The 25,127-nt window shown below is 34.6% G+C and overlaps 3 protein-coding genes across 6 annotated transcripts in view; 1 reads left to right on the top strand and 2 right to left on the bottom strand.

The window, feature by feature from the left end:
- LOC126841870 (homeobox protein cut) overlaps positions 1-8,608 on the top strand; it is a 31,177-nt gene extending 22,569 nt beyond the window's left edge. For 2 of the 4 annotated variants that reach the window (XM_050578615.1, XM_050578613.1), the window contains 11 exons: positions 226-407; positions 1,501-1,637; positions 1,768-1,938; positions 2,098-2,542; positions 2,698-2,969; positions 3,400-3,563; positions 3,649-4,162; positions 4,260-4,775; positions 4,844-5,364; positions 5,460-5,762; positions 5,885-8,608. In XM_050578615.1, coding sequence (XP_050434572.1) covers positions 226-407; positions 1,501-1,637; positions 1,768-1,938; positions 2,098-2,542; positions 2,698-2,969; positions 3,400-3,563; positions 3,649-4,162; positions 4,260-4,775; positions 4,844-5,364; positions 5,460-5,762; positions 5,885-6,736 — 4,077 coding nt within the window. In that variant the 3' untranslated portion in view covers positions 6,737-8,608. The remainder of the gene's footprint in view (positions 1-225; positions 408-1,500; positions 1,638-1,767; positions 1,939-2,097; positions 2,543-2,697; positions 2,970-3,399; positions 3,564-3,648; positions 4,163-4,259; positions 4,776-4,843; positions 5,365-5,459; positions 5,763-5,884) is intronic. The other 2 variants (XM_050578614.1, XM_050578616.1) reach the window with 2 other exon arrangements.
- Positions 8,609-8,814: 206 nt separating this feature from the next.
- On the bottom strand, positions 8,815-11,498 carry LOC126841990 (WAS/WASL-interacting protein family member 1-like). Its single transcript, XM_050578824.1, has 4 exons — positions 11,438-11,498; positions 10,429-10,857; positions 9,069-9,174; positions 8,815-8,993 (listed from the first exon to the last, which is right to left on the bottom strand). Exons 1-4 carry the CDS (start codon positions 11,496-11,498, stop codon positions 8,906-8,908), a joined length of 684 nt encoding a protein of 227 aa, XP_050434781.1. The 3' UTR covers positions 8,815-8,905.
- A 4,921-nt stretch (positions 11,499-16,419) lies between these two features.
- On the bottom strand, positions 16,420-24,662 carry LOC126841752 (annexin B9-like). Its single transcript, XM_050578383.1, has 7 exons — positions 24,151-24,662; positions 21,327-21,503; positions 20,983-21,187; positions 19,053-19,132; positions 18,704-18,953; positions 17,082-17,263; positions 16,420-16,992 (listed from the first exon to the last, which is right to left on the bottom strand). The coding sequence occupies exons 1-7, from the start codon at positions 24,172-24,174 to the stop codon at positions 16,939-16,941; spliced, it is 972 nt and encodes a 323-aa protein (XP_050434340.1). The 5' UTR covers positions 24,175-24,662; the 3' UTR covers positions 16,420-16,938.
- Between the last annotated feature and the right edge of the window lie 465 nt (positions 24,663-25,127).

Raw genomic sequence — 25,127 nt, 5'->3', positions numbered from 1 at the left:
TTTCATAGTAATTAACGCCCAAGACGTCCCTAACGGGGTTTTGATGCAAATCGCATAAACAATGCACATGTATAACTCCGACTGCACCCCTTATATAGCTGTTTGAGTGTACAATAATATTATGATATTATGCAGCGTGCGGGGTGGCTGGCGGCCATGTTTGATGTAGATTATCGATTTCCGTCGAACAAATATTTAACATCGTTTATTTTTGTTTGCCCTTAGATTTCGCAACTAGTCGAAGACGTACGCAGACTGCAGTCGAGCATCGGCAAACTGCAGGAAAACACTGCCAAAGAAATCGCCAGACTCGAAGAGGAACTGCACGACAAAAGGCAGCATATCATGAGACTGGAAGCCCGACTCGACGCCCAGAGGGATTATGAAGAAGTCAAACGACAGTTGTGGTGAGTGTTGAGAACACATTGCAACGTTACTTAGGTGTATACATTGCCAGCCTTGGCATCCGATCAATTCCCTCGCTAATTGTTTGATTTTTGGCGCGCCCGCCAAATTACACACAAACACCATTTTTGTGGTCCAAGAATTTAATATAATATATTCTTTTTCACAATCGCGTCTTATAAGTCTTCGTATATTTATTCTTGCGCCCAAGCAATTTTATATAATTTATTATATATGTCGCCTTTAACATCATTATCATCATCATCATCATCATCATCAAGCCCATTCGATTTTACCGAATTCCAATGCAAAACCGCCATCGCCGCCTCAGTCACCGCCACCGCGTATGTCTATAAATAAAAAAAAGTCCCAAAAAACCATATCGTTGCAACCTTTGCGCGCAAGCCAACAAAAATAATATCATTATTATTATACACATGTAATACGTTTTCCTCTAATTCTCGCGAAACGTTACACACGTACTAAACGCTAAATATTATTCTAAACGTGGGCGAAAATAGTTTCTTTTTATAATACATATTTATGTTTTGTACTGGTGATTTTAATGTGTTCGACGGTAACGTAAAGAATAAAATTAAACGCGCGTCGTCGCTCAATATTATTTATTTGTTGATTATTCTTCTTTTATAATATAAAATCATAATACCCGAACCGGACCGGTGCGGTCGAGGCCGATATATTATTTTACGATCGTGTGGATTCAAACTAGTTTATTTAAAAAAACAAATCCCGACCCGAAGATAAAATAAATTAAGTAAATAAAAAAAATATTGTCATCGATATTAATTATATAAAACCAGAAGATGGTTATCGATACGCAGGATCGCCTCATATTATAATATCATGTTTGTATTCAATCGTCAGCGGGGGGCAGCATACGTATAGTGAAAAATGAATCATAACGCTAATGAAATATTCGTTTGCTAGATGATTTTTGAAGAAGAAAAAAATAACTAAAGATCAAACTATTATTAATGTATAAAATATGCCTATACGTAATTCTATGTGGATATGTTTTTATTTTAATCACATTATGATGTATTTTATTAACATAAACGCGGTCGCCTGTTTTAGTGTACTTAAGGCCGTCGAATGTCCAGACGACCGTAACAACGTCAAGTCGCCCAACAACGATAAATCCGAGACCACGACGAAAGGTACGTCGCCTCAGCTTCAAAGGTCGTCTTGCAGTCCAGCGGTCGACACACACAGTGAGTAGTTTAAACTTTCTTTCTTATTGTGCGATATCTTATCGTCGCATACACGTCTAACCCCGCTAGTCGTTCGCACTGCCGGTATGACGTCTTTGTCTTATAACCGGCGGATCTGTCTGTCTTGCAGATGATTTTTCGGTTCCGGTGGCCCCACCCCCTCCCGGGCTCCAAAACGTCGAACAGTTCGGCCCGATACTCGGCGAAGAGATCGTGGCCAACTGGCGAAGGACTCTCGAACGCAATCATTCTGACCATAAGAAAGTCTATACTTCTCCGAACCGTCAAGAAAACTGCTCCGGTAAGGACGAGTACATAGACGAGTGTGTTTCGCGAGAGGGGGAGGCGGCATCGGGAATAATAATAACAATAACATTATTATACCTACTTTGCTTTTGACTAACGCGTCGCCCGATGGACCAGCCCGTTTTCAATTTGCTCCTCGTTTTTGTTTTTCTAGCCAAAGAAACGTCTCCGTGCTTGGACTCGGCAAAGTCACCGGCGCCTAGCACCTCTCCTGCGCCAATCTCGCCATCGTTCAATAACGCACATCAAGTGCGATCAGTCAGCAGGTCGTCTTGCAAATCGCCTACCAGCGAATCCAACAGTTCTCCCAGACTCAACAGTGGTTCACCGCATAACAACAATAACAACCCTTCTCAGTTGAACAACAACAAAAACATACCGGCCGGACTCATCAACGGCCTTTGCGGTCTCAATGTCGGCCTCAACAACAATATCCTAGGACCGGCCGGCGCTTTGGGCTTCGATTTGATCAAGTCACCGTTCGACCACAGATCTCCGTACCGTTTCGCCGACGGCGATTGCACCATGGTCGGCAGGTTCGGCGAATCGCTCATACCCAAAGGCGATCCCATGGAAGCCAGGCTCCAAGAAATGCTCAGGTAATTAATTATTTTATTCAAACCTAAGAATAGATCTCGACGCGCGACTACGTGTATACTAAGCATACATCGTTTTTGCTTTTGTCGTCTTGGAATGTTATCAATCTTAAACGTATACTAATCGTACAACGTGCGTTTGTTTTTTTTTTAATCAGATACAACATGGACAAATACTCCACACAAAACCTAGACACGCTGCACATTGCCCGCCGAGTGCGTGAACTACTGTCCATCCACAACGTCGGTCAGAGGCTGTTTGCCAAGTATATTCTCGGCCTGTCCCAAGGGACTGTTAGCGAGCTGCTGTCAAAACCGAAACCCTGGGACAAACTGACCGAGAAAGGTCGCGACAGCTATAGGAAAATGCACGCATGGGCTTGCGACGAGAACGCGGTCATGCTGCTCAAGTCGTTGATACCGAAAAAAGGTATGGTGTCGCGAAGCGATTACAGTTAATTTACCCTCGAGAAATTCCATTAATCAAGACCATTCAAGTAGGCAAACACAAGTAGGGGGTCAAAAGTCCGAAATCAATTAAGTTCTTGTTTTACGCCGTAGACAATGTAATCTCGGAGTGCTAATTAAAACCGCCAAACCCGCTCGAACCCCTCCAAACAATTGTGGCCAACGGGGTCACCGCTAGCCCCTTGGAAAATATTAATGTGAAAAAGGAATAAATCTTTGTCACAACGCCCATACTCATGTGCATACTTAATCCGTTACCGTCACTGTGGCTAATTAGATGTGAAATATAGTGAAAGGGGGACAATGGGTAGTAGGTTTACCTTAATACATAGGGTTAATGTAGTTAGGGATGTTTAAAAAAAAAAAGAACTCTGTGTGCTTATTGATTGTAGGTAAAGACTCTGGCATACCGACGGTCATGGGCAGAACTGAAAACGATGTGACCGACGAACGGATTGTGCACATACTGAACGAGGCCAGTCAAATGATGAAGCCTAATCAACAACAAGACGATACTCAGAGTAATGACGGCAGCACCTCACATAATGAAAAAAATGTAAGATGCCGTTTATATAGTTATGTTATTATTATAAAACCCTATCGATCAGATATCAATAATAAATTCTATATTTTGTGCGCAGAGTACCTCGCCGTCAAGGCAAAACGACTTACCTCAAGAACAAGTCGCCAGACTGTACCAAGAAGAGCTGTCGAAAATCATGGGCAAACGGTTGGAAGACTCCATGAGGAGCGGCGAGCAACCTTTTGCCGGATGGCTTTTCCCACATTTCTTCGGAAATCACTCTGGCAATCAAGAAGACATACGGACCGCGTTGGACGCCTACCACCGTGAACTTTCTAAACTGCAAAATTGTCCGCAAAGCCAATTGTCCGGATTATTGGCCCTCCAACAACAGGCCGCAGTGGCAGCAATGGCTAATAATAATAATAACAACACAATACAAGGTAATGGTATGGCTCAAGACTTGTCGTTGCCTAAAGACAGGAAAGACATGTTCGCGTTGGCCCAACGAAAAGACTTTGGCATCAAAGTAAACGGAACTGAAGTTTCTGATAAAGAAGCAGAAACCGTAGCAGAAGCCATGAAACACGCCGGAAGTGCTTTTTCACTTGTCAAACCAAAAACCGAGCCAAGTAAGTACAATATTATGATTAGTGATTTTTTATTTACCATACCTATTTGACGGGTTTTGAGAAATATATACTAAGAATCGATTTTTGTTCAAATTAGGTGGCGCATCGTCCGTCGGAAGCTCAGCCAGTTCCCCGTTGGGAAATTCAATTTTACCTCCAGAAGACTTCGGTCAGTCTGCTGCTGCTAGCCCACTGCAACGTATGGCTTCGATCACCAACGCGCTGATATCACAGCCGGCTACTCCACACCACCACTCGCCTTCGCAGAGACCCCTAAAGGCCGTGTTACCTCCTATTACCCAACAGCAGTTCGATCAGTTCAACAACTTGAACACAGAAGAAATCGTGCGCAAAGTCAAAGAACAACTAAGTCAATTTTCGATCAGCCAGAGATTATTTGGCGAATCCGTGTTGGGTCTTTCTCAAGGAAGTGTGTCCGATCTCTTGGCCAGGCCAAAACCTTGGCACATGTTGACCCAAAAAGGACGCGAGCCGTTTATTCGCATGAAAATGTTCTTGGAAGACGACAAGGCCGTGCATAAGCTCGTCGCCTCCCAATATAAAATCGCTCCAGAAAAGTTAATGCGAACCGGCGGATATGGCGGAGCAAGTCGTAAGTTTTCAACGCGTTACTTTACTCCTGTGATTCAATTTTTACTAATAATCGATTATCTTTTACAGCAATGAATCCAAACTTGGCGAAATCATCGCATCCTTTCGGTGGCAAAATGGCCCCTTCACCTCTAGATCTCTTAAAAGTCAGTGCGGACGCAGACCGGCAAACCCCGCACCACCACATCATCAACTCCATATGTAACACGTCCACTACCATGTCTGAGGACTCGGACATCGCATCTTCGCTACAGTCGCCCGTCAACCATCATCTCCAGCTCCAGTCCCCAGGAGGCCATTCGCACGTGTCCGCCTCCACGGCGTCTTCGATGATCACCCCCGCAGGTCAGCTAGTGTCCATGATGGCCGGAGAAAACAAACTAAAATCCGCTGCGATGCCAAACAACGGAATCCCGCCAAACTTAATGCTACAGCACGTAGCTGCGGCATTCCAAAACCCGGGATCGCGACACCCACCGCCGGTGGTTCCGTCCGTGTATGAAATGGCCGCTTTAACCCAAGACCTCGACACCCAGACGATCACCACCAAAATCAAGGAAGCGTTGCTTGCTAACAATATCGGCCAAAAAGTAAGTACACTCGGTTGTTTAACAACAAAGCCTGAAATGCAATTCTTTAAAAAAAAAATGAAAAGTTTCTTAATCGAGCCGTCTTTTTTTTTTAGATTTTCGGAGAAGCTGTTTTAGGACTTTCTCAAGGATCGGTCAGCGAACTGTTGTCCAAGCCCAAACCGTGGCACATGTTGAGCATTAAAGGTCGCGAACCGTTCATCCGTATGCAACTGTGGCTTTCGGATCAACACAACGTTGAACGATTACAGGCTATCAAGAGCGAACGGAGGGAAATGAACAAGAGGCGAAGAGGTTCTGGCCAACAAGACAACGGTAGCGACACGTCTTCGAACGACACTTCCGATTTCTATCACAGCGGAACCAGCAGTCCTCCGTCCGCCGCCAAAAAGCAACGAGTGAGTGTCGATAATATTGTGAATTACGCGTTTAAATCTGATATTATGTTTTTGTTGTTAATATTCGTCTAACGGACTCCATGATATTTCGTTGGTAACAATTTTTTCTCGTTTATTCTCAGGTTTTATTTTCGGATGAACAAAAAGAAGCTTTGAAATTGGCGTTCGCGCTGGACCAATACCCGAGCGTGGGCACCATCGAGTTCCTAGCGTCCGAACTCAACCTGGCCACCAGGACCATCACCAACTGGTTCCACAACCACAGGATGAGGATCAAGCAGCAATCGCCGCACTCGGACTCCCAACAGCAACAGCAGCAATCGCAGACCGGGCCCGGATTCGATCCCATCCAGTTCAGAATACTCCTCAGTCACCGGCTAGGCTTTGGCGGCTTACCCATTCCCTTCAACGCCGGTAACCCGTACTTGCAGCACGCCGCTGCTGCCGCTGCCGGCGGTGACCTGTCGTCGTTCATGCCCATGTTGACCTCCTCGTCCTCGTCGGCCGCCACCGTCGACGAACAGATGTCCGGCCTGGACCTGAGCGTCAAGCACGAAATGGACACCGACTTCGACGACGACGACGACGACGCCAGCCGATCCGACGAGTCGGAAGCCCGGGAGGAAGCGCCTGCCGTACCCGTCGTGGGAAGTTCGCGCCGCAAGCCAGCCGCGCCCCAGTGGGTCAACCCGGATTGGCTGCAGTCCGAACACAAGCCACAACAGCAGCCCTTGCAGTCGCAGTCCGAGGTCATCATCAACGGTGTTTGCGTGATGCAAGCGGCCGACGGGTGCAACGAAAGGAGAAGGTCCGAGACGGTCCGGGTAGAGCCTACGGACGTCAACGATCCAGATAAATCCGGCAGGTCCAGCCCTTCCGATACCGACTCTGTCAAGCACGAGTCGGACGCCGAACATGACCAGGAGCCGATTAGCGTGGTCAAGGAAGAGAAAACTTGGAACAACGAATTTTAGAGATTAGCCCAAACGATATAACAACACAGTGTTGTTGTAAACGCATCGATTTGTATTATTATGTTACCACAATCTACCCCGACGTGAGTAACGCGTAGTTAATTCGTTTTTATTATTATTATTATAATTATTATTTTATATATTATTTGACGTTTTGTACACATCATTTTGTAAATAGTTATTCGTATTATATATATAAATATTTATAATTATTAAATATTATAATATAAAGAATTGTGCAATTTTTTTTTTAGATTTTAATACGCATCCCAAAAATATAATCGTTTGATTTGTTTCACACGCGAGTGGTCCTATTTTCTTTTGTGATCTACATATATATATACATAATTATGTATACTTTCTTCTTATTATTATTATTATTAAGTTGTTGTATATTATTTGTCGTTAGTGCGGACATGTTTTTAACTAAAAAAAAACTTCATTTCAAATCCAGAAGACTGTTGAAAAAATCTTTAATATCCAAATGCGCAACCGACAGTTATTTTTCCAACGTTAATATAATTAGTACTACGTTGCAAATTTTTTTTTTCTAGTCTATCGCGGTCTCTAGTCTTGAAAAGGGGTTTTCTCTTGTTAAATCGTCTTGAAGAACAAACACTGTAAACGAGATAAATGTCCAAACAATTTTTTTGTTTAACGATTCGAGACCTGTTAAAATAAGACTTATAGTTTTATTCGAAGGGACCGAAAACACGGACCGACCCGGTTTTTCACTAATTTTCTTTTTAACTACTAGGCGTATATGTGTGTATATAATATTATTAAGAGACTACGTTTTTATCAATGTATTTATAATAAGAAGTAAAAAAAAAAAAATCGGGAAAAAATATAAAAATTTGCTATTGGTCCGTTCCGGCTTTCGGGTTTCCTTCATCTTTATTTTAATCATTATCATTATTTTGTGTAAATAAGTACCTATAATCTATAATATATTTTTTAAATATATAAATATTTATTTGTTCGGTATAAAATATAATGTAAATGTATATACTTATATAATGTAATAAATAATTATACATAATTAGTATGTAGTAGTGATACAGTTATTAAAGTAGCATAGAAATGTTAAGAGGGAAAAGGTTTACCGAAGGTTGTCACTGCGTGTCGGTCTGTGATTTCGGCGGGTTTTTTTTTATAGTAACTACTATAAACACATTTGGCACTTGGAAGAGCAAACCTAATTATTATTATTCGAAACATTAAACATTACTACGCATTGACAACCATGGAACCCGACAAATAAATGTACTACAATTCATGTTAATCAATAATAATAATAACAATGATAAGCCTAACTCTTTGCACCAAAAATATGATATAACAAATGTAAAAATAAATAAATTATAAAATAAATTGTTTTGTGTAAATATAGATTTTTTTTAATATTCTATTAAGTTTAGTTTGCATATTATTGTTGTACAATCTTAGCCAGTTGATTATTATTTCCCCCCCCCACTGAATCAAATCAAAAAAACGGTCATAAGCGTTATTGTTATTTGTTTTTTTTTTACTGTCGTCGATATTATGTTTTGTTCGAAACTCGTATACAATTTTTTTTAATCGATCTATTATTATTATGATTATTAACACTTTTCTTTATTAAGTAAATTTCTGGTGTTGACTATAAATTATGCATGATATTATTATTATTATTATGATTATATTATTATTATAATATGGTCAATATTGTTAAAGTAATTTTTGTCTGTTTAGTTAAGCAATTTTTCCACGTGACATCTCACCGTCTGCTTTTTGTATATTGTATAAGAAAAAGCATATTATAATATTTAAATATAATAAAAACAAATTATTATAATCAATATCTCGTTAGCATTAATCGATTATATAATTACCTAGTGAAAATAATATTTATTTGAGATATATATATACAAAACATAAATTTATTTTGTATATAGATCACGAATTGCTCTTACGATTTAAGGATTCATATCATTCGATTGTTCTCGTGAATAGTAATATGTAAGAATGATTTTAAACAAATTGATTTTATTAAAAATAACAATAAAACAAAATTATTTAAAAATCTTTGGGTTTTTGTTTTTTATTACACCAAATAGGTACATTTGTGCGCGAATAAGTTAAAATAAATTAGTATTCAAACGAATAAATAAACGATAAAATAAATAATCATATACCCAACCAAGAAAACAGTATACAGTTCGGTTGGTAGTACATTGGTTGCGGCTTGTACAGCATTCGACACCATCCGGTGCACCTTTAAACACAAATATGGATATTGTATTTTTATGTACAGAAGTTAAAAATAATACAACTACTTATTAAAACTCACCAGTTAGGATAAATGTAGTACACCTGAGTGTTGTAAATGGGCTGTTGAATTTGTGGTTGAGGCGGCATGCTGGGCATTTTCGGAGTTGTCGGCGGCGGTTGAGTCGCTAAAAGCATAGAGTCACTTAAATTTACTAAATTTAGAAAACGAACCCCTAGTTTATAATCTACTATTTTATAACTAATTAACGCTGTCGGTTGTTTACTTATATTTTGATAAAAAAAACAACTGTGTATCGTTTAGCATTGAAGGTAATCCATTAATTGTTTTTATAATTTGACGTTCAGCTGTCTTGAATTAATAATATCAATGACACTGGTCCAAAAATAATCTATTGGTATCTCAGTTTACTGGTGTCATGTCAGTACCACAACAAACCTTTATAAACGACCATCATAGTCCATAGACACTACTCAACGTGACCTGTCGCGTCTTCACCAAGCACACTGGATATCTTCCATATTTTCTAGGCTTTCCTCCAATGTTTATTTCCAGTACCGCTCTTACAGCCTCCTTCTCATCTCTCCTTGTAACACATCAAAACCGCCACAGTATAGTCTTTCCTATCTCCTCTATTATAATGCCTGAATACCGTTCACATGTTTACTGAACCTCTACTAGGTTATCGATTGGACTAGGTCATGGTGTCACAGAGCCTACTGGACAAAAGTAGTTGGGTCACGCGAAACAAGAAGCTAGTGGGAAGAAAAAGTAGTTCCAAACGTCGTATGTCAATTTATTGAAGTTATCGACATGGACGGAAATGATTAATTAAATAAAAGTCGTAACGTTTCTAACAAATGCGAGCTCCTCAATCGAAACCGCTGAACAAGTTAAAACGTTAATGAACTCCAATTATAATGTTATTATTCAAATCATATTAATTTCTTATGGGAGTGATGACTCATAATATTTATAAATTAAACTAACTGCGGGTAAAATTCGTTTTTACTTCCCACTTTTGTGAGAACACTACAGCCAGAGCGATTTAATCCAAATACCTAATAATTAGTTTAAAACTTTTAAAACAATTTTCGGAGTAAGGAAATCCACCATTATTAAATTAATACTACAGCCTACACACCCGTAAGTGCATATAGTATTATTTTAACTTTGGGTTTAAAGTGTTAACCTCATAACGAAACCCTAAAAATTAAAATAGTCCATGGCGTAACCCTAAAGTCTGACCAATAAGTTTTTAAATAAAAAAATTAAACTAATTAGTTACGAATTAATTGATTTTTTTTAAATTAAATTTGTTTATTGTATTTATATATTTGTTTGTAAACGATTATAATGATTAAAGAGTTTCTATTTTAGAATCCCATGATTCTGTACATAATTAATTCAATTGTTTTACCTGGTGGGGGAGTTTGTGGTGGTCTACTCGGTTGTTGAGGTTGCATAGGCGGAGGCATAGGCATAGGTATTGGGAAGTTGCAATCAATCTCACATCCGAACGGCGGGAAGAACGGGAACGGAAGCATTCCCGGCATGCCGCCCATCATTCCATTCATACCGCCCATGCCGCCCATGCCTCCCATGCCGCCCATACCGCTCATACCACCCATGCCGCTCATGCCACCACCGCCACCGCCGAAACCAGCTCCTTGTGATCCGCCGCCACCGGAACCACCTCCTTGCGATCCGCCGCCACCGGAACCACCTCCATGCGATCCGCCTGAACCACCGCCAGGCCCTCCACCTGAGCCTCCACCGCCACTGCTACCACCGCCACCACCAGCGCTACCACCCGCCACCCCGAACCACCACCGCTGGATTGGCATATCTGAAAAAAATAACATAAAAGCTTTCAAGTGTTTTTTTTTTAATACAGTCTCTTAGATGTATAATGTACATTTATTCCAATAAAGTAGTACAATTATGCCAAATTTAATTTGGAAAGGGAAGTACCATATCTATAGCTAAGTAGCTAAACTAGTACCGATTATTAATAAAAATAAAACATAATACGTTGTGCAGAATTTCGATAAGAAATATTTAGTTCATAACGAGTTATAACGTTCAAATATCTTCGTGGCAACTATTAAATGGTAAAAAAATTAATTTGGTTTTAAAAAATAAAATCAATAGGTAGACTTAAAAGGAAGTGGTGCAGAGACCTTCTCACTATCAATTAATTAAAAACGAAGTTAATAAGAGTGTCGTCAGTGGACGGCTTCTCTTTTCATACTTTCAAAGTCTATAATTTACCTGTCATCATAAATACTTATTGTACTTAAATTGTATAGATCGTATATGTAAAATAAAGGAGAAAAAAAATTAATAGGTACAATAATATCTATGAACTTTTAAATTTGAATTATTGGTTTTATTATTAGTTTATTTAATAGGTTACTGCGAATTACTCACGGTTTGATCTATAAAAATGGCCAAAAGCCATACGGCGGATGATAATTTCACATACATGACGCGACGCGATCAAAGCGAATCACACATATGACGGCTGTCAAAGCTTCGGTTTTAGGTTATATACCACAAAAGTGACGAGCGCCTGACATTGAGTCGGAATGGAAATTTCCATAGGGTTTTGTCGGGTTTTTAACACACATGCACAAAAATAACACAAATTATAATTGTCATATAGTTTATTGGCTCGAATTGGCACACAAATTATAGGAAGTAAAGGTCACTTCATATAATTATTCAATTAATTAATTTCCGTTTTGACGACTGAACTCTATTGTTTTCATCAATTGTCTGTAATACCAGAACACATACCGCATACGTCCTTATTGCTTTCAACTAAGTGTTTTCCAAAACTAAATTTACTTTTAATTTTTAGATGAAAATATATACAATATACATATATATATAGTAAATACTTATAGTCTTTTGTTTAAACTATTTAACTACTTTGCTTACTTATAAGTTATACCTTATAAAGTAAATATATATATATAAACACGGGGTTATCCAAATTTCAGGTTAAAGTAATTTTTTTCAATGAAATAATATTGAGCTAAAAAAGTCGAAATAAAATTATCAAAAATTATATTTAATATATAAAGTAGGTATGTAAATTTGTATGGGTAGTTTTAAAAGGTAACTTTTAAAAGTCGAGTTTGTAATAAAAGTTGTTTGTGCAATGAAATTAGAATTACCCTGTATACATCATAATACATATAAATTTTGTAAAGGTTTTAGAGTAACTTGTATTTACTCATATTGTAATAACTACGTATACCCGAAGAAGAACAATCGTTTTAGAATGGACGTCACGTGTTATGGGCTTATATTTTAGTCTTGTCTTTATTATAATAAATTCTATGATGGTTAACAGCAACTGTATAAGCCATAAGGTGTCAAAATACAAGTATAATGCATACGAGAGGTGTCTTAATTCATTACACCTACTACTTTTAAATAAGAAATTATTAAAGTAAGATAAGTTGGTACTTGGTAACTAATTTGTTTAAATAGGCAGTCACTCGTAGTATTTGTATTCAGTAGCCCATTGTGTACGAAAACAAAAGACACGAAAAGACCCATCTTTGAAACCACAAGACACGAGTACTTTGGTTTTTCTTCGTCATCAATCCGTTTAATTATGTTCCAAGATGTCGGAAAGAAAGAAGTCGTCTAAGCTTATTATAGTATAGTTTTTAGGTTATTTTACTCGACCGTATCTCGACAAAGGGGTAGGGTTCTATTAACCGATGTATTTATCAATAGACTATATTATTCAAAAAACCATTGTCACGCCCAATGATAAAATCCGATAGAATGGCTTTGACAGCTAGTTATGAAGCTCGTGTTACTTGTTGGTCAATTATTTTTACCTGGATGACACTTTTATCGAAATTAGTCACATATTTTCATAAATGTGATCATTTAACTTTTCAACAGGTTAGTTAATATAGCATTAATTGTTTTCTAATTTATTTTGCTCATTTTATAATTTTATGATGTGAGATTAAAATCATAACAACATTTCGAACGGATTACTGTGACTGAAGCAGAATATAGTGATGACCGTGTAACTACTTATTTTATTATGAATCTAATGTCATGGGGTTGAAAAAAGTCATGTTTAATTGTGCTAACATATGTTGGATATGATGTTTTATTTTATATGCTCGTATAGAACACACACAAAAACATCTGGACACCTGTTCGAAATTTCACTATGACTATGGCCTATATAGCATATAAAATAGTACAATGTACTATTATAATAATTTGTGCACTTTTTTTTCTTTTTGACGGAAAGCGACCATGCATGCAGACCACCACGGCGCGTTAATTTGCTTTCGCACTTTTCTCTATTTTAAGTACACTAGTAAAATATATGTATACACAAAATTCGCCCAATTAAAATGTATTAGAGTACGGAAAAAAAACAGATTAAATCACACGAGCGGTGTCGCCGTTTTTAACCTGACTGGAACCCGTGCGTGAAGCTACTTTCGCGTGGGATTTACGACGCTGTACAGAAAAACGAACAAATGTCACATTTAATTAATGATATAATTTTTTACCAGTATAAAATTGTCTTAAACTATGTTACATTGAGTTGTTATGTCCAAATTGAATACCCATACGAACTGGATATTATTTAATTAAATATTTTTTCTAAGAAAAAAATCTATGCGATGCAAACTATAAATATACAGACCCATATCGGGATGATAATGTACTGTATGGAATGTTTGTCCTATTTTAAAAAGTCGCGTTTTCACATTTATACTCATAAAATGATTATGTTAACAAGAAAAGTAACTGTCACATTATTCCCTGCAAAATATACTCAAAAATGTACGTCCATTCAAAGTAAAAAATTTTAATATTCATGCTTTTTGAATACTTTTTATTATTTAATGATTTTCTAATGTTTTTTGTCACTTATTCAAATTTATTAAATAAATGACGCATACTTTTCTATTGTTTGTTACGGATTCTTTTACAAACAAAATATAATTATATCGCAATGAACTAATACCTAAATAAATTCAAAAACTATTCTATTAGTAACTTATTTATAATAATTAATTTGTTAATAATAGAAAAAGTTTAGTAGATACACGAAACAAACAACCATTTCTAAAAACCACTTTTTTAGATAAAAATGAGTTATAACGTTAAATTACATTTAATGCCTATTTGTAGGAAAAATGGGTAGAACTATCATTGAACAAATTTATAAGTAAGTATACTATAAATACAAATAAAATGCAAACAAAACAATTTTTTTTTTTTTTTATATTACGTTGTTATCCATTGCGCTAATTTTAATTTTATGGAGCGTAACTCATTTTAAGCATGTCATAAATTCCTGACTATTCACTATAGAACAGATTTTACAAGTTGCTCAACTAAAATTACTTTTGTGTTTGGACGCAATGTAACTACAAAATAAAAAATAATATGTTTTACAAAATATTTGCGGTATTTTATTGTTGAAACAATTAAAGGAGGGTAATTTAATTATTAACTATAGTATTTTTACCCAATGTCATTCGAGAATAAGATACCAGTCCACAGAGCAAGCCGAATTATTTTCCTTAACCAAGTTTAAGGTCGAGGGATTTTTTTTTTTCTAATTTAATTAATAGTTACGGCCGCATTATTATAGAAATGTTAAATCATAAATTTGGTGTGTAGAATAGAACAGGATATAATGTTTATATAGATTCGAGGTCGAGACCTCTAAAATTGTGGCCACCATAAAAATAAAAATATTTTTAGAAACAATTGATAAACTAAACATAAAATAAAAACTTATCCTGACGGTCACTGGTATAGAAGCTGTAACTAAAAACGATTTACTAATTGACATTAAAACTTCAATAATATAATGAATGCCTAACACAAAATAATATTGGAAAATTATCATACCATAATTTTCAGATTTTGTGAAGGTTTTAATTAAATTGGATGGAAAAACACTTATTGATAAAAAGCTCATTTATGGTCGGTAAAACATTTTAGTTTTAAAAAAACATCAAAGTTAATACTATACCTAAACGTTGGTTCACTTAATTAACACACACAAAGAGCCTGAATTAAATTTATTATTTGTTTTGGAATATTTATTCATTCGAGATATATGTGTTGCCTATAAATACGCCGTTTACAGAAGCGTAATTTCGGCAAAAAAAACGAGCTATTTTAAATAAAAATGTGTGAACAATGTTTTATCTATAAACTGTATACAGGTGGCCCAGGAAGATTTGACAAATTAAATAACTATTGTTCTAGTGAATATTTTTAAGATTTTTTTTTTAAAATAATTTATACTCATTTACGCTATAAGCACTATGTATTTTATTGCACTTAACTATTTTACTTTTTTAAATTATTTTAAAAAATGCTTTGTTACATTTTTTTAAAAAAATTCAAGATAGCCATTTTGTTAAGAATAATCTGCTGAAAATTTTAACTGCTCGATAACCTGATTTGGACAATTATTTTTTAAGTTACTAAAGGTTAAAGTGTAGGATGGAAGGTGGAGTGCGGTAGAGAAACGCGCGCAGATAAAAATAGCTCTACGCGCTTACTTCTTTTTTAAAAAGTAAAATTGTTGAGTGCATTAAAAACCGTGGTGCTTATAGCGTAAATGAGCATAAATTATTAAAAAAAAAAAAAAAATCTTAAAAATATTCACTAGAACAAAAGTTATTTAATTTGTCAAATCTTCCTGGGCCACCCTGTATACATCGACAATTAAGAATTTGGTGTTTTCAAGTATTTTTATTCCTTTTTAACTAATTTAACGCCTAAACACAATTATTATAAAAAATATGTATAATATTAAGAGGACGTCACACACCCGTTATTTTCTTCAAAAAACCCACCTTGCGCGGATTAATTTTATAAAGGCTGTGATCAAAACTAAGAAACTAAATTTTCACATAATGTAGACAACAACATTGTCTGTGCTCTATCATAGCCCTTTTTTTAATATTTCAAGCAGTTGATGAATAATTAATTAATTAAGAAAGGACTTTTTTAAAAATGATATAGCGTCGGTTGTTTTAGGTATATCGAAAAAATACGGATGCTGGAGCACAAATAATTATGTCATGTATAAAAAATGTATACATTTCTTTCCTTTACTATGTATGAAACCTGAGTAAAATTAATCCGCGCAAAGCAGTTTTGATGGCAAAAAAATTGTATTTTATCCTATAGAAATGATTGTGATAGTCTGGCAAAAAAAATGGCAATCGACAAAGTATCCTCAATACTGTATTAATAAGTATACATATTATAGTTCAAACTCTAAATTAAGATTTTTCGAAAAATTGCCTATACTTTGCTCCTTAGAAATGGCCGGTGTGGCGTCCTCTTAATCAACGTACATACACGTTTTAAAGAAAAAAATAAATTCATAATAAAATATATTATTTAATTATAGTACATTTTAAAAATCGTATTACATTTTAGTTACAATTTAAAAAGCTACACATGTATAATTTAAGAGGCATAAGGTTATATAAATATAATATCAAAAAATAAAATATAAAAATACAAGATTATTAATACAAAACAAATAAATACTTATAAGCTTCAAGTTAGTGTTCTGTGTAATATCAAGACATATGTAGACAATAATACATGTGGTCTGTAGTGGACAATCGGCCATTTTCATCGAGTTATTCATAATTGGAAGTTACTTGCTTAGAAGTGGATTTAGTATATTATAAATAAAATTACACGAAAGCATATACAATATTATGAAAATTAATTAATAAATCAATTTTTATTTTGGATTTCAAACATAACGAACATTGATTAAATGTAATAGTTTGATTGGACGAAAAATTGGCATTAGCAGTAAATAATAGTATTTTAAAATAATAATAATATAATAAATTATAGAAAAGAAATGTTCAAGAATGGAAATTTACTGTCCGACGATTTTCAACAGTAACTTTTTGTAATCTCCAGAAGTGTCCCCCTGCAATACAAAATTACTGCAATTAGTTAGTTACAAAACGCTGATCTTTTAAAATATTAATAAAATATGGTATATTGATATTGACTTACAGAAACCCAGGATTCCAAAGATTTACCGTACATCCTCTCAAACGCCAGTTTAATATCTCCAAGATCGATTTCTGACCGTGAAACTAAAATCCTTATCAAAGTCTTATCGTCCGTTCCCAGACCGGCCATGCTTTTGTGCAGACGTTCCGAAAAATAATCTACTTTGCTCCGGATACATTTAACTGCAAAAATGTAAATAATATATTATATTACAAATGGTTTTCGAAATACTTCCGAGTTCTGACGGATCAGTGATGGCAATACTACATAGACATATGCGACATTCAGCATACAGTAACTACCTTGCATAAGAATAATACAAGAAAATATGAGACAATTAAAAAAAAGAAAATCTCATAAACAAAACACTACCGACATTTTTTTTTTGCACTATACTTTGATATTATTTTCTAATATGAATAAATCCTTATTTTATGAGATGTAAATATCAAAACCAGATTGTAAAACTAAAATAATAGGGTTTTTAACTATTCATATATATTTTTAATAAAATATATGTTTAGAAGCTGGAATAGAAATTAAAAGTTAAAATAAAAAAATCCGCCTAAACCCGCAGGAAGCATACAGGGATGGACTATTATTTTAACTTAATTTTGAAGGGACGGAAAGTCAATTATAACCAAACCTAACCTAACCTAGAAAATATTGTATTAGTTGTAATACTTTTAAACCTCTGGTTTGGTTATCTAATTATAATTTAAGTGATTTTTATGTCTAAGATTAATCCTCATACATATTTTAATAATTATTATGTAATATGGCACAATGAAGGCTACAAATAAATAGAAAAATTATTAAATTGCATGCCGTCTGTTTTAAGGAGTTTTGTATAGGCAATATTTAAGTAAAAAGAGGATTTAGTAAATTTCGACCATGTCAATTAATTTACCGGTTAATTTGTATAAGCTTCAAAGTATTATTTTTAATTTAAATAATTTTTTCTATGAGTAAAAGCCATTTTGGTTTTTTTTAGACCAAAAAGCCAGACGACATTTCGACAAAATAATTTAGTCCAATTTCAATTCTGTAAAGAGATTCAAGTTCTTTGGCTAACTGTTATTACACACTACACAGTAATCAATATTATAGTTTATAATGATAAATACTTTATATATATATATATATATATAACATTTAATGGCTTGTAAAAATATACTTCATAATTTCTTGTTACACCATTTTTTCCGTTGTACATACAAAATCGGAAATTCGATTAACGCTACTTCAAAGAAATACTTTAGTCCTCGAGTTTTAAAAGCAAATTTTTTTATAGAGCTCAAGTTGAACGTCGAAACAATGACATCATGAAAAAAAATCATAAATCTATTATTAGGCCATTTTAAAGTTATCCGCAACAACTATACCATGTCACGAGCGGAGTGTCATTAATACATGAACGAAATACTGGTTAGTCGTTTACAGAAACTGCAACCACATGTAATATGTTTATACCCTCTCATAAGTAGGCGTGACACGTATTCTATTATTGGATTTTTCTCACACTGATATTGTACACTGTACAATACGATAAAAATTTCGCTTTGGTACAATCTAATATTACACAATAATATTCGTCACTGATAGTTGCAACTTGCACCCACCTAAGGACAGAAGACCCATGCAGATGTCACCGGAAAATTCACTCTTGATCGAATCCTCGAGGTCTTTGTTGGTCAACTTTTCATACTCCAAGATCACTCGTCTCAGGTGCTGATAACTTTTGGTCACCAAAATCCTGTGGAAAACTGACTCGTCTGTGCCCCATTTGAGTTTCTCGCCAGCATTGTACAGTGCCTCGGCGTCTGCCTTGGCGGCAGCGTCGTCCACTACTGGATCTTCTTCGCGGTTACCCTGTTCAAGTTTAATTTAATAGGTACGTCATTGACACAAAACTACAATACACACAATACACTCATACTATTGAAATTTAACTCAACGGTTAGTACTCACCAAGCACAGAGAGACGCACAGGCGTTTGAAATGACCAGAAGTGTCGCCTTTTATGTCTTTTTCGAGAGAGTTTCCGTAGACTAAAAAAATAAAAAAGAATGTATCTATTATAAAAAAAAATTAAGTGCAGTACGCTATAATTTACACTTGACGATCTGATGTTATCTATGGTGGTAAAACTTGCATACGTGTATAACTGAATTAGTATTTGTCTTGAAACTGTAGATACTAAACTTTTCAAAACAATAATTCTTTTGAGAGTACTTTGTAAAGTACCTAATAATTTACAAAAAAGCATAGCTAAAAAATGTATTACATTTATATACGTTTTATAATTTAATAATACTATACAGGGTGATCAATTTAACGTGACACACTCATGTTTTCTGAAAAATATTAGAATTTCGTAGTTTTAATTTTTAGAGACATGTTAGTTTACAATAATAAACAGTATTTAATTTGTTATATTTTTTGATAAATTCTAGTCATATAAACTTTTGAAACGGTTTAAAATGGTAGCGAATATATTTTATTACCTTTTAAAATTTTAAATAATTAATTATAAACGTTGGCTGGTTTTGAATAACATTCAAGGTAACATTTTATAAAAATAAAAAAATTACAATATACTTAAATGCAATTTAATATTGCCAGTTTTTGAACGGTTTAATGTAAAATTTAAAAAAAATTTTGAGATAAATGAAACCAATTGTATAGATAAAGACAGCATTACAAGACAGAGAAGAGTAGCTGTCCACCAAAAGGAATTGTCCCCTTTCTGTGGCCACCTTTTTAAGGCGATATTTTGAACGAATTTGGACAATACTAATTATTAAATTATTACTTATTTGTTTGTTATGCTGAGTAGATAAAAATCAACATACAATGTTGAGATTTCATTACCAGCACACACAAGGCCAATTACTTAGCGACGATAAAATGTGTTCAGTGTTGTAAACCATAATAACTTTTTATGAAAACGACTCCCACCAAAAATACAACAAGTATACAAACATGCATACATACTCCGTTAATATTCAAGGATAATCATCTACCATTGTGAAAAAATAGTAGTTAATTTTTCGTACAGTTCGTTGTTTTTTTTTATTTCAACGAAATAAAACCATTCTGATTCTAGTTAGTTTTTTTTTGTATATATTTAACAATATTTAAAAAACTGCATTTTATAATTTTCCGCCTACGATTATTCTCTATAATCGATGCCAATAATTTTAAAAATATAACTTTTATTTGTTAAACAAAATACAATAACAAAACGCCCAATATCAAATATTGAAAGCCTCGTTGGAATCTCTGCCAAGACGCCTTAAACGTTTTAACATTGAAGTATTATTAATACTTTGTCAATAATGCTTGTGGCGACACTATCGTCCTATATCAATCACCACAGTCGTTCAGTTATATTTTATTTATTCCGAAAACATAAATCCACACAGGCCAAAACATCTGGGGAACGACAAGCTCACAAAAAAATTATACCAAGTACAAAATGTTAGACGAATTTTTTTTAATACAGCGTAACTGACATTTGTTAAAGGAAATCCCCTAAATTCCCCAAGACCCACTTCTTTGTTTAAGGCTATAGTTTTAACATAGCCTATAATAATAATTTTAATAGGTTTCGTACAACACGCATTTATTAAATTGATTACTTATTCTAGGTTAGTTGTTGTCGATAGTAAAAAAACAACGCGACAATCAATTTGGTCGATTTGATCGACATAGAATTCGACCTTTACCGCCCAGATAAAATGATAAACGTGAAACTAGAATTCAAAATTAAACCCCACTATCTAAATTTGATTTCTTAGTTTAATAGCAACTATGTTAAAATTAACGTTTTTATGAGATGATGAGACGTTATTGTAAGTACTATCGTTATTGCAACTCACGTGAAAATATTACTTACTTTTTTCGTAGCACTCGGCCACGGTCCTCACACCATAGTTGCTTAGAGTGCATAAGATCTCAATGATCACTTCCTCTTGGGTGCCTATTCCGGATATGGCTTCGTGCAATTCTTTTGCGTAGAAATCCGGTAACGGTGTTATCATGGCTAGCGCGGTTTCTTGGAGATTTCCGCCGAGTCCTCCTTTTAACTCCTTTTTCAAATCCTGACAACCAAACACAACAACAATTCGCAATCAACTCAAACAAAAAACATTTTATTTAGTATACTATTTATTTATTAAGTATCATTTAAAAAAGTATTATTTTGAAAATATGACTTGTCGTTTAACAACTGAACCGTACTTTGCCGAAAAGTGTCTTGAAGGCCTCGGCGATTTCGATGCGTTGCACGATGCCTCTATTGGCCAACACGTCAATTATTGCTTTTTGGTCGCAACTAAAACCTTTCAGGGCCTTTTTCAAAGTCGTAGCGTCTTCTTTGGCATCGAAGGTCGGAGCTGGGAACACAGTGGGAGTACACTTGAAAAAGAAAAATAATACAATTACTATAAAACGTTACAGCTGGTTTCGTTTAACATAACTTATATTATTATTATGGCATCATTTTTGGACATATGGACTTTGAAAAATGTGTTTCTAGTATGTATAAGCACGTCAAAAAAAACACGGTTACAAAGGCATACCCAGAGATAAGAAGTGTATACTTGCGGATGGGTAGATGGGTAGTTTTTTAGCCTATCACTATCAACTATAAATATTCAAACCATACTGCCCCTTGACAATTTTCTAGCCACGCTTTGTCTGGATAAATACGTTTTAGTCCCAAGTCTCTAGATTTTCAATATACTTACTCAATTTCCGACCGCAGTATGTTCAATAGACTATTGGATCTTTGAGTTCAATGAACCACAATTGCCAACAAAAATCAGAATATGAAATTATGCTTATTGTTTTTTTTTTTTTTTGTGTGTGTTGATTGTTCATAATTTTGCCACTGTTGCCAAAGCACGTTTATATATTTCTCAAATATTATGCAAACACTCAATTTGTTCAATCACAATCATCTGTTAAAACCGATAATGTATTCTACAAGTGCAATAGTTAACGTTCCAGTTATGCTTTTCTAGCATAATTATTTAATGGGTCGTTAAATTTGTTTAAATTTCTTATCGACTCCGATGCTAAGTTCTGTTTGATCAACATTTAGGTCATGTTTGCCACACAGTTATAGCAATAAACAGTTTCAAACGTAAGCCTACAAAGTATAAAGTACATTTTAGTAATTAAAACTGATGGTGACCTCCAAGTTGATTGCTCGGATGTTGTCTGATATCACAATGAAATTATTCTAAGAGCACAGGACTTATATTTACTTTTAACAGTTGTCATTAATTAATAGTCATTAAAAAAATCATCCACTGAAATTATTCGAGATGACAGAAGTTATGTTGTTTACGATTGATTTTCTGACGATCGGCAAGCGGTTAAGTAGGTTGTAATAACTCATATAAATATCTAAACGTCAGACTAATGAGCCTAACATGTATACTACATTGACAACCATAAAAAAGACGTATGTAACGTGCATACAAAATATTATACAATTACTGACTGCTAATGTCGTAATAGGGACGAATGCAAAGAACGCTTGGTTACCATAACATTTTACTGTTTTTAACGTTACAATAGCGTAATATTTAGCATAAAAGTAACAGTATTTGCGGTGCAGCAAACAGGTCACACATTTTCAAAATCGATCAAGACTAATTGAAGAGCTATAGAGCTGCTTATTTATAGAGAAAATGCAATACCCTATACCTATTTAGCATTTTTCTCAAATATGAGGGTTAAATAAATATTCTGCTTAATATTTCGTCTTGTTCTCTTAATGATTATCTAATATTTACTAAAACATACTGCAGGACTTCCTCTACAGTAAAACAACTACAATACAAATTTCTATTCCTAAATTTACTATAGTTCACAAAATAAGTGGTAGTTATAAACAATATTGCGACAACCCAACAGTGAATGCAGTTTTCACTTAAGCTGCGAAGCTTGAGAAAGTATTAATATATTTTATTTTTAAATAATCGAAAATGTTGATAACAAATATGTAACATAACATATATTTACAATTCAAATTAGTTTACTTTTCGTAGATTAAAAATATGCATTTATCTATTATAACTCGTTGGTTCATAATTAATAAATATTTCACCTACTGGAAAACAACAAAATAAATTATATTTTTTAAATAACAAACAATAACATACACTACTTGAAAATAATTCATGTACCCGAACATATATAGACATAAAATAATAAAAACATCATGGAGTTGGAAGTATTAAAGTCCAAAAGCGTGTTTTTCGTTTTATTCTTTTGATGTTGAAAGTTTTTAATACTTTATAATTGTATTTTTTTTTTATAACACATATTATAATGGTACAGTTTTGGCCTAATCGCTCATTGGTCCGCCAAAGAGAGTTCATTAGGTTACTGGTTAATACAGATAATATTACGTACAACTTAATTGGTGAAATATTTAAAATAGATAAGACGCGTAAAATAAATTGAGCCCAAACGCGACGGTTATAATAATATTAATGCAATCTAGTTGATAACCAATCACTCTAAATTAAAATAAATATGTTTTTGTACAGTTTAAAAATGTATAATGGTTCGGGTTAGTTTAATGATTTTTTTCTAATAGGTTGACCGCCGTTTCTTCGCCTAAGTAATCCGATTTATCGTATTACATGATATATATATATATATACTTGCAATGTTATGATAATATGATGTATATAAACGTACCAATTAAAAGTTACGTAAAAGCGAAATCGCGTTATCGAAAAACCCTAAAACAAAATAACGACGCTTTACATTATACTATGTTGCGTGCTTGGAACAACTTGGTGTATTATAAAATATTATATTGTGCATAATGAGCATTACGTTTAAGAATGTTATGTACCACTTGGATTCGGCACGGTATATTTTTTTGGGTCTGCTGCATTTGTGACACCAAAATATCGTTATTATCATTGTGCGGTGTATTTGACGGAAAAAAAATGATAATAATAATGACGATTTCACGGCTTCGGCTTGGTTGTTATATTATTGGTTATGATATTGATTTGTTCACTAAAATTAATCTTACTTTGACGGTGGCGTATTTAGCCATGTTGAGTGAGACGCTCGGAGACTTGAACGGTATTGGCGCGGTGGTGTTAAAGCTGTGTGCTTGTCTCGGCCAGTGGGCAGTGACCCGTGTGCGCAGTACGATCGAATAAACAACAATAGGCGAGAATCGCGGATTAAAGTGATAGTATTACAAAATTAGAAACGGATTTTTTGTATTGTTATTATTATTTATGTTTGTCGCGTATCCGGCACTGTCGAAACGAGTAATATTCTAAAATATGTTACGGACCGTATGCTGCGACTGCTGGCCTAGTGCTGATGATGTCATGTGCTTAACGTTTTACCTACCTATTCGTCGTCTGCGGCCCGCTCCGGCTGTATTTTTACCGTGCCAAGGACGTGCGCGCGCCTCCTTCGCCACCTCCACCGATAAATACGCACTGATGTGGCAGCGGCAACTGCACAATACAAGTTTTTAAAAAAATGATTCAATGAATGTTCAACGTGTGTATACGCCTATATCGCTCTATAGACGACACGACGTCATCGCACAAAAGCGATAGCTGGACAGCATAATAGTATTTCACTCGTGTGAAACGCCACTCGACGTAGTACAGTGCTCTAACTTCTATAATAATATATACAAACAATATCTACTTGGTTGGCGGTATTTGATATTCGAATACTAGTAATCGCGATTATTTTATTACCACCGGTATGAACGGTAATCGCGGTATTTTGGATATTTATCGAAGTACGGTATTTACCGTAAACATCGGTATTTGCCGGGAATTCGGTAATAACGGTAAACTTGGCAATTATCGCACATACGGTTAGTGTGTATACCAAAATTATGTTCCTTAAATGTAGGCCAATAATTATTATTTTTTGGCTCGAAATATTTGTTTAAAACTTAAAAATTTAAATCTAGTAACCTTGTAATCTAGTTGTAGATTGTAGTTTGTACTTGAATTCCTAAATACTAAAGGATTT

This window comes from Adelges cooleyi, unplaced genomic scaffold (assembly GCF_023614345.1).
Source record: "Adelges cooleyi isolate 19-005CV unplaced genomic scaffold, UGA_ACOO_1.1 ACOO_flye_CR_arks_rails_tigmint_CR_PRNA_41, whole genome shotgun sequence".
Taxonomy (NCBI): Eukaryota; Metazoa; Arthropoda; class Insecta; order Hemiptera; family Adelgidae; genus Adelges; species Adelges cooleyi.
The sequence above is the reverse complement of the archived record's forward strand: the minus strand, read 5'-3'. Positions and strand labels throughout refer to the sequence as shown.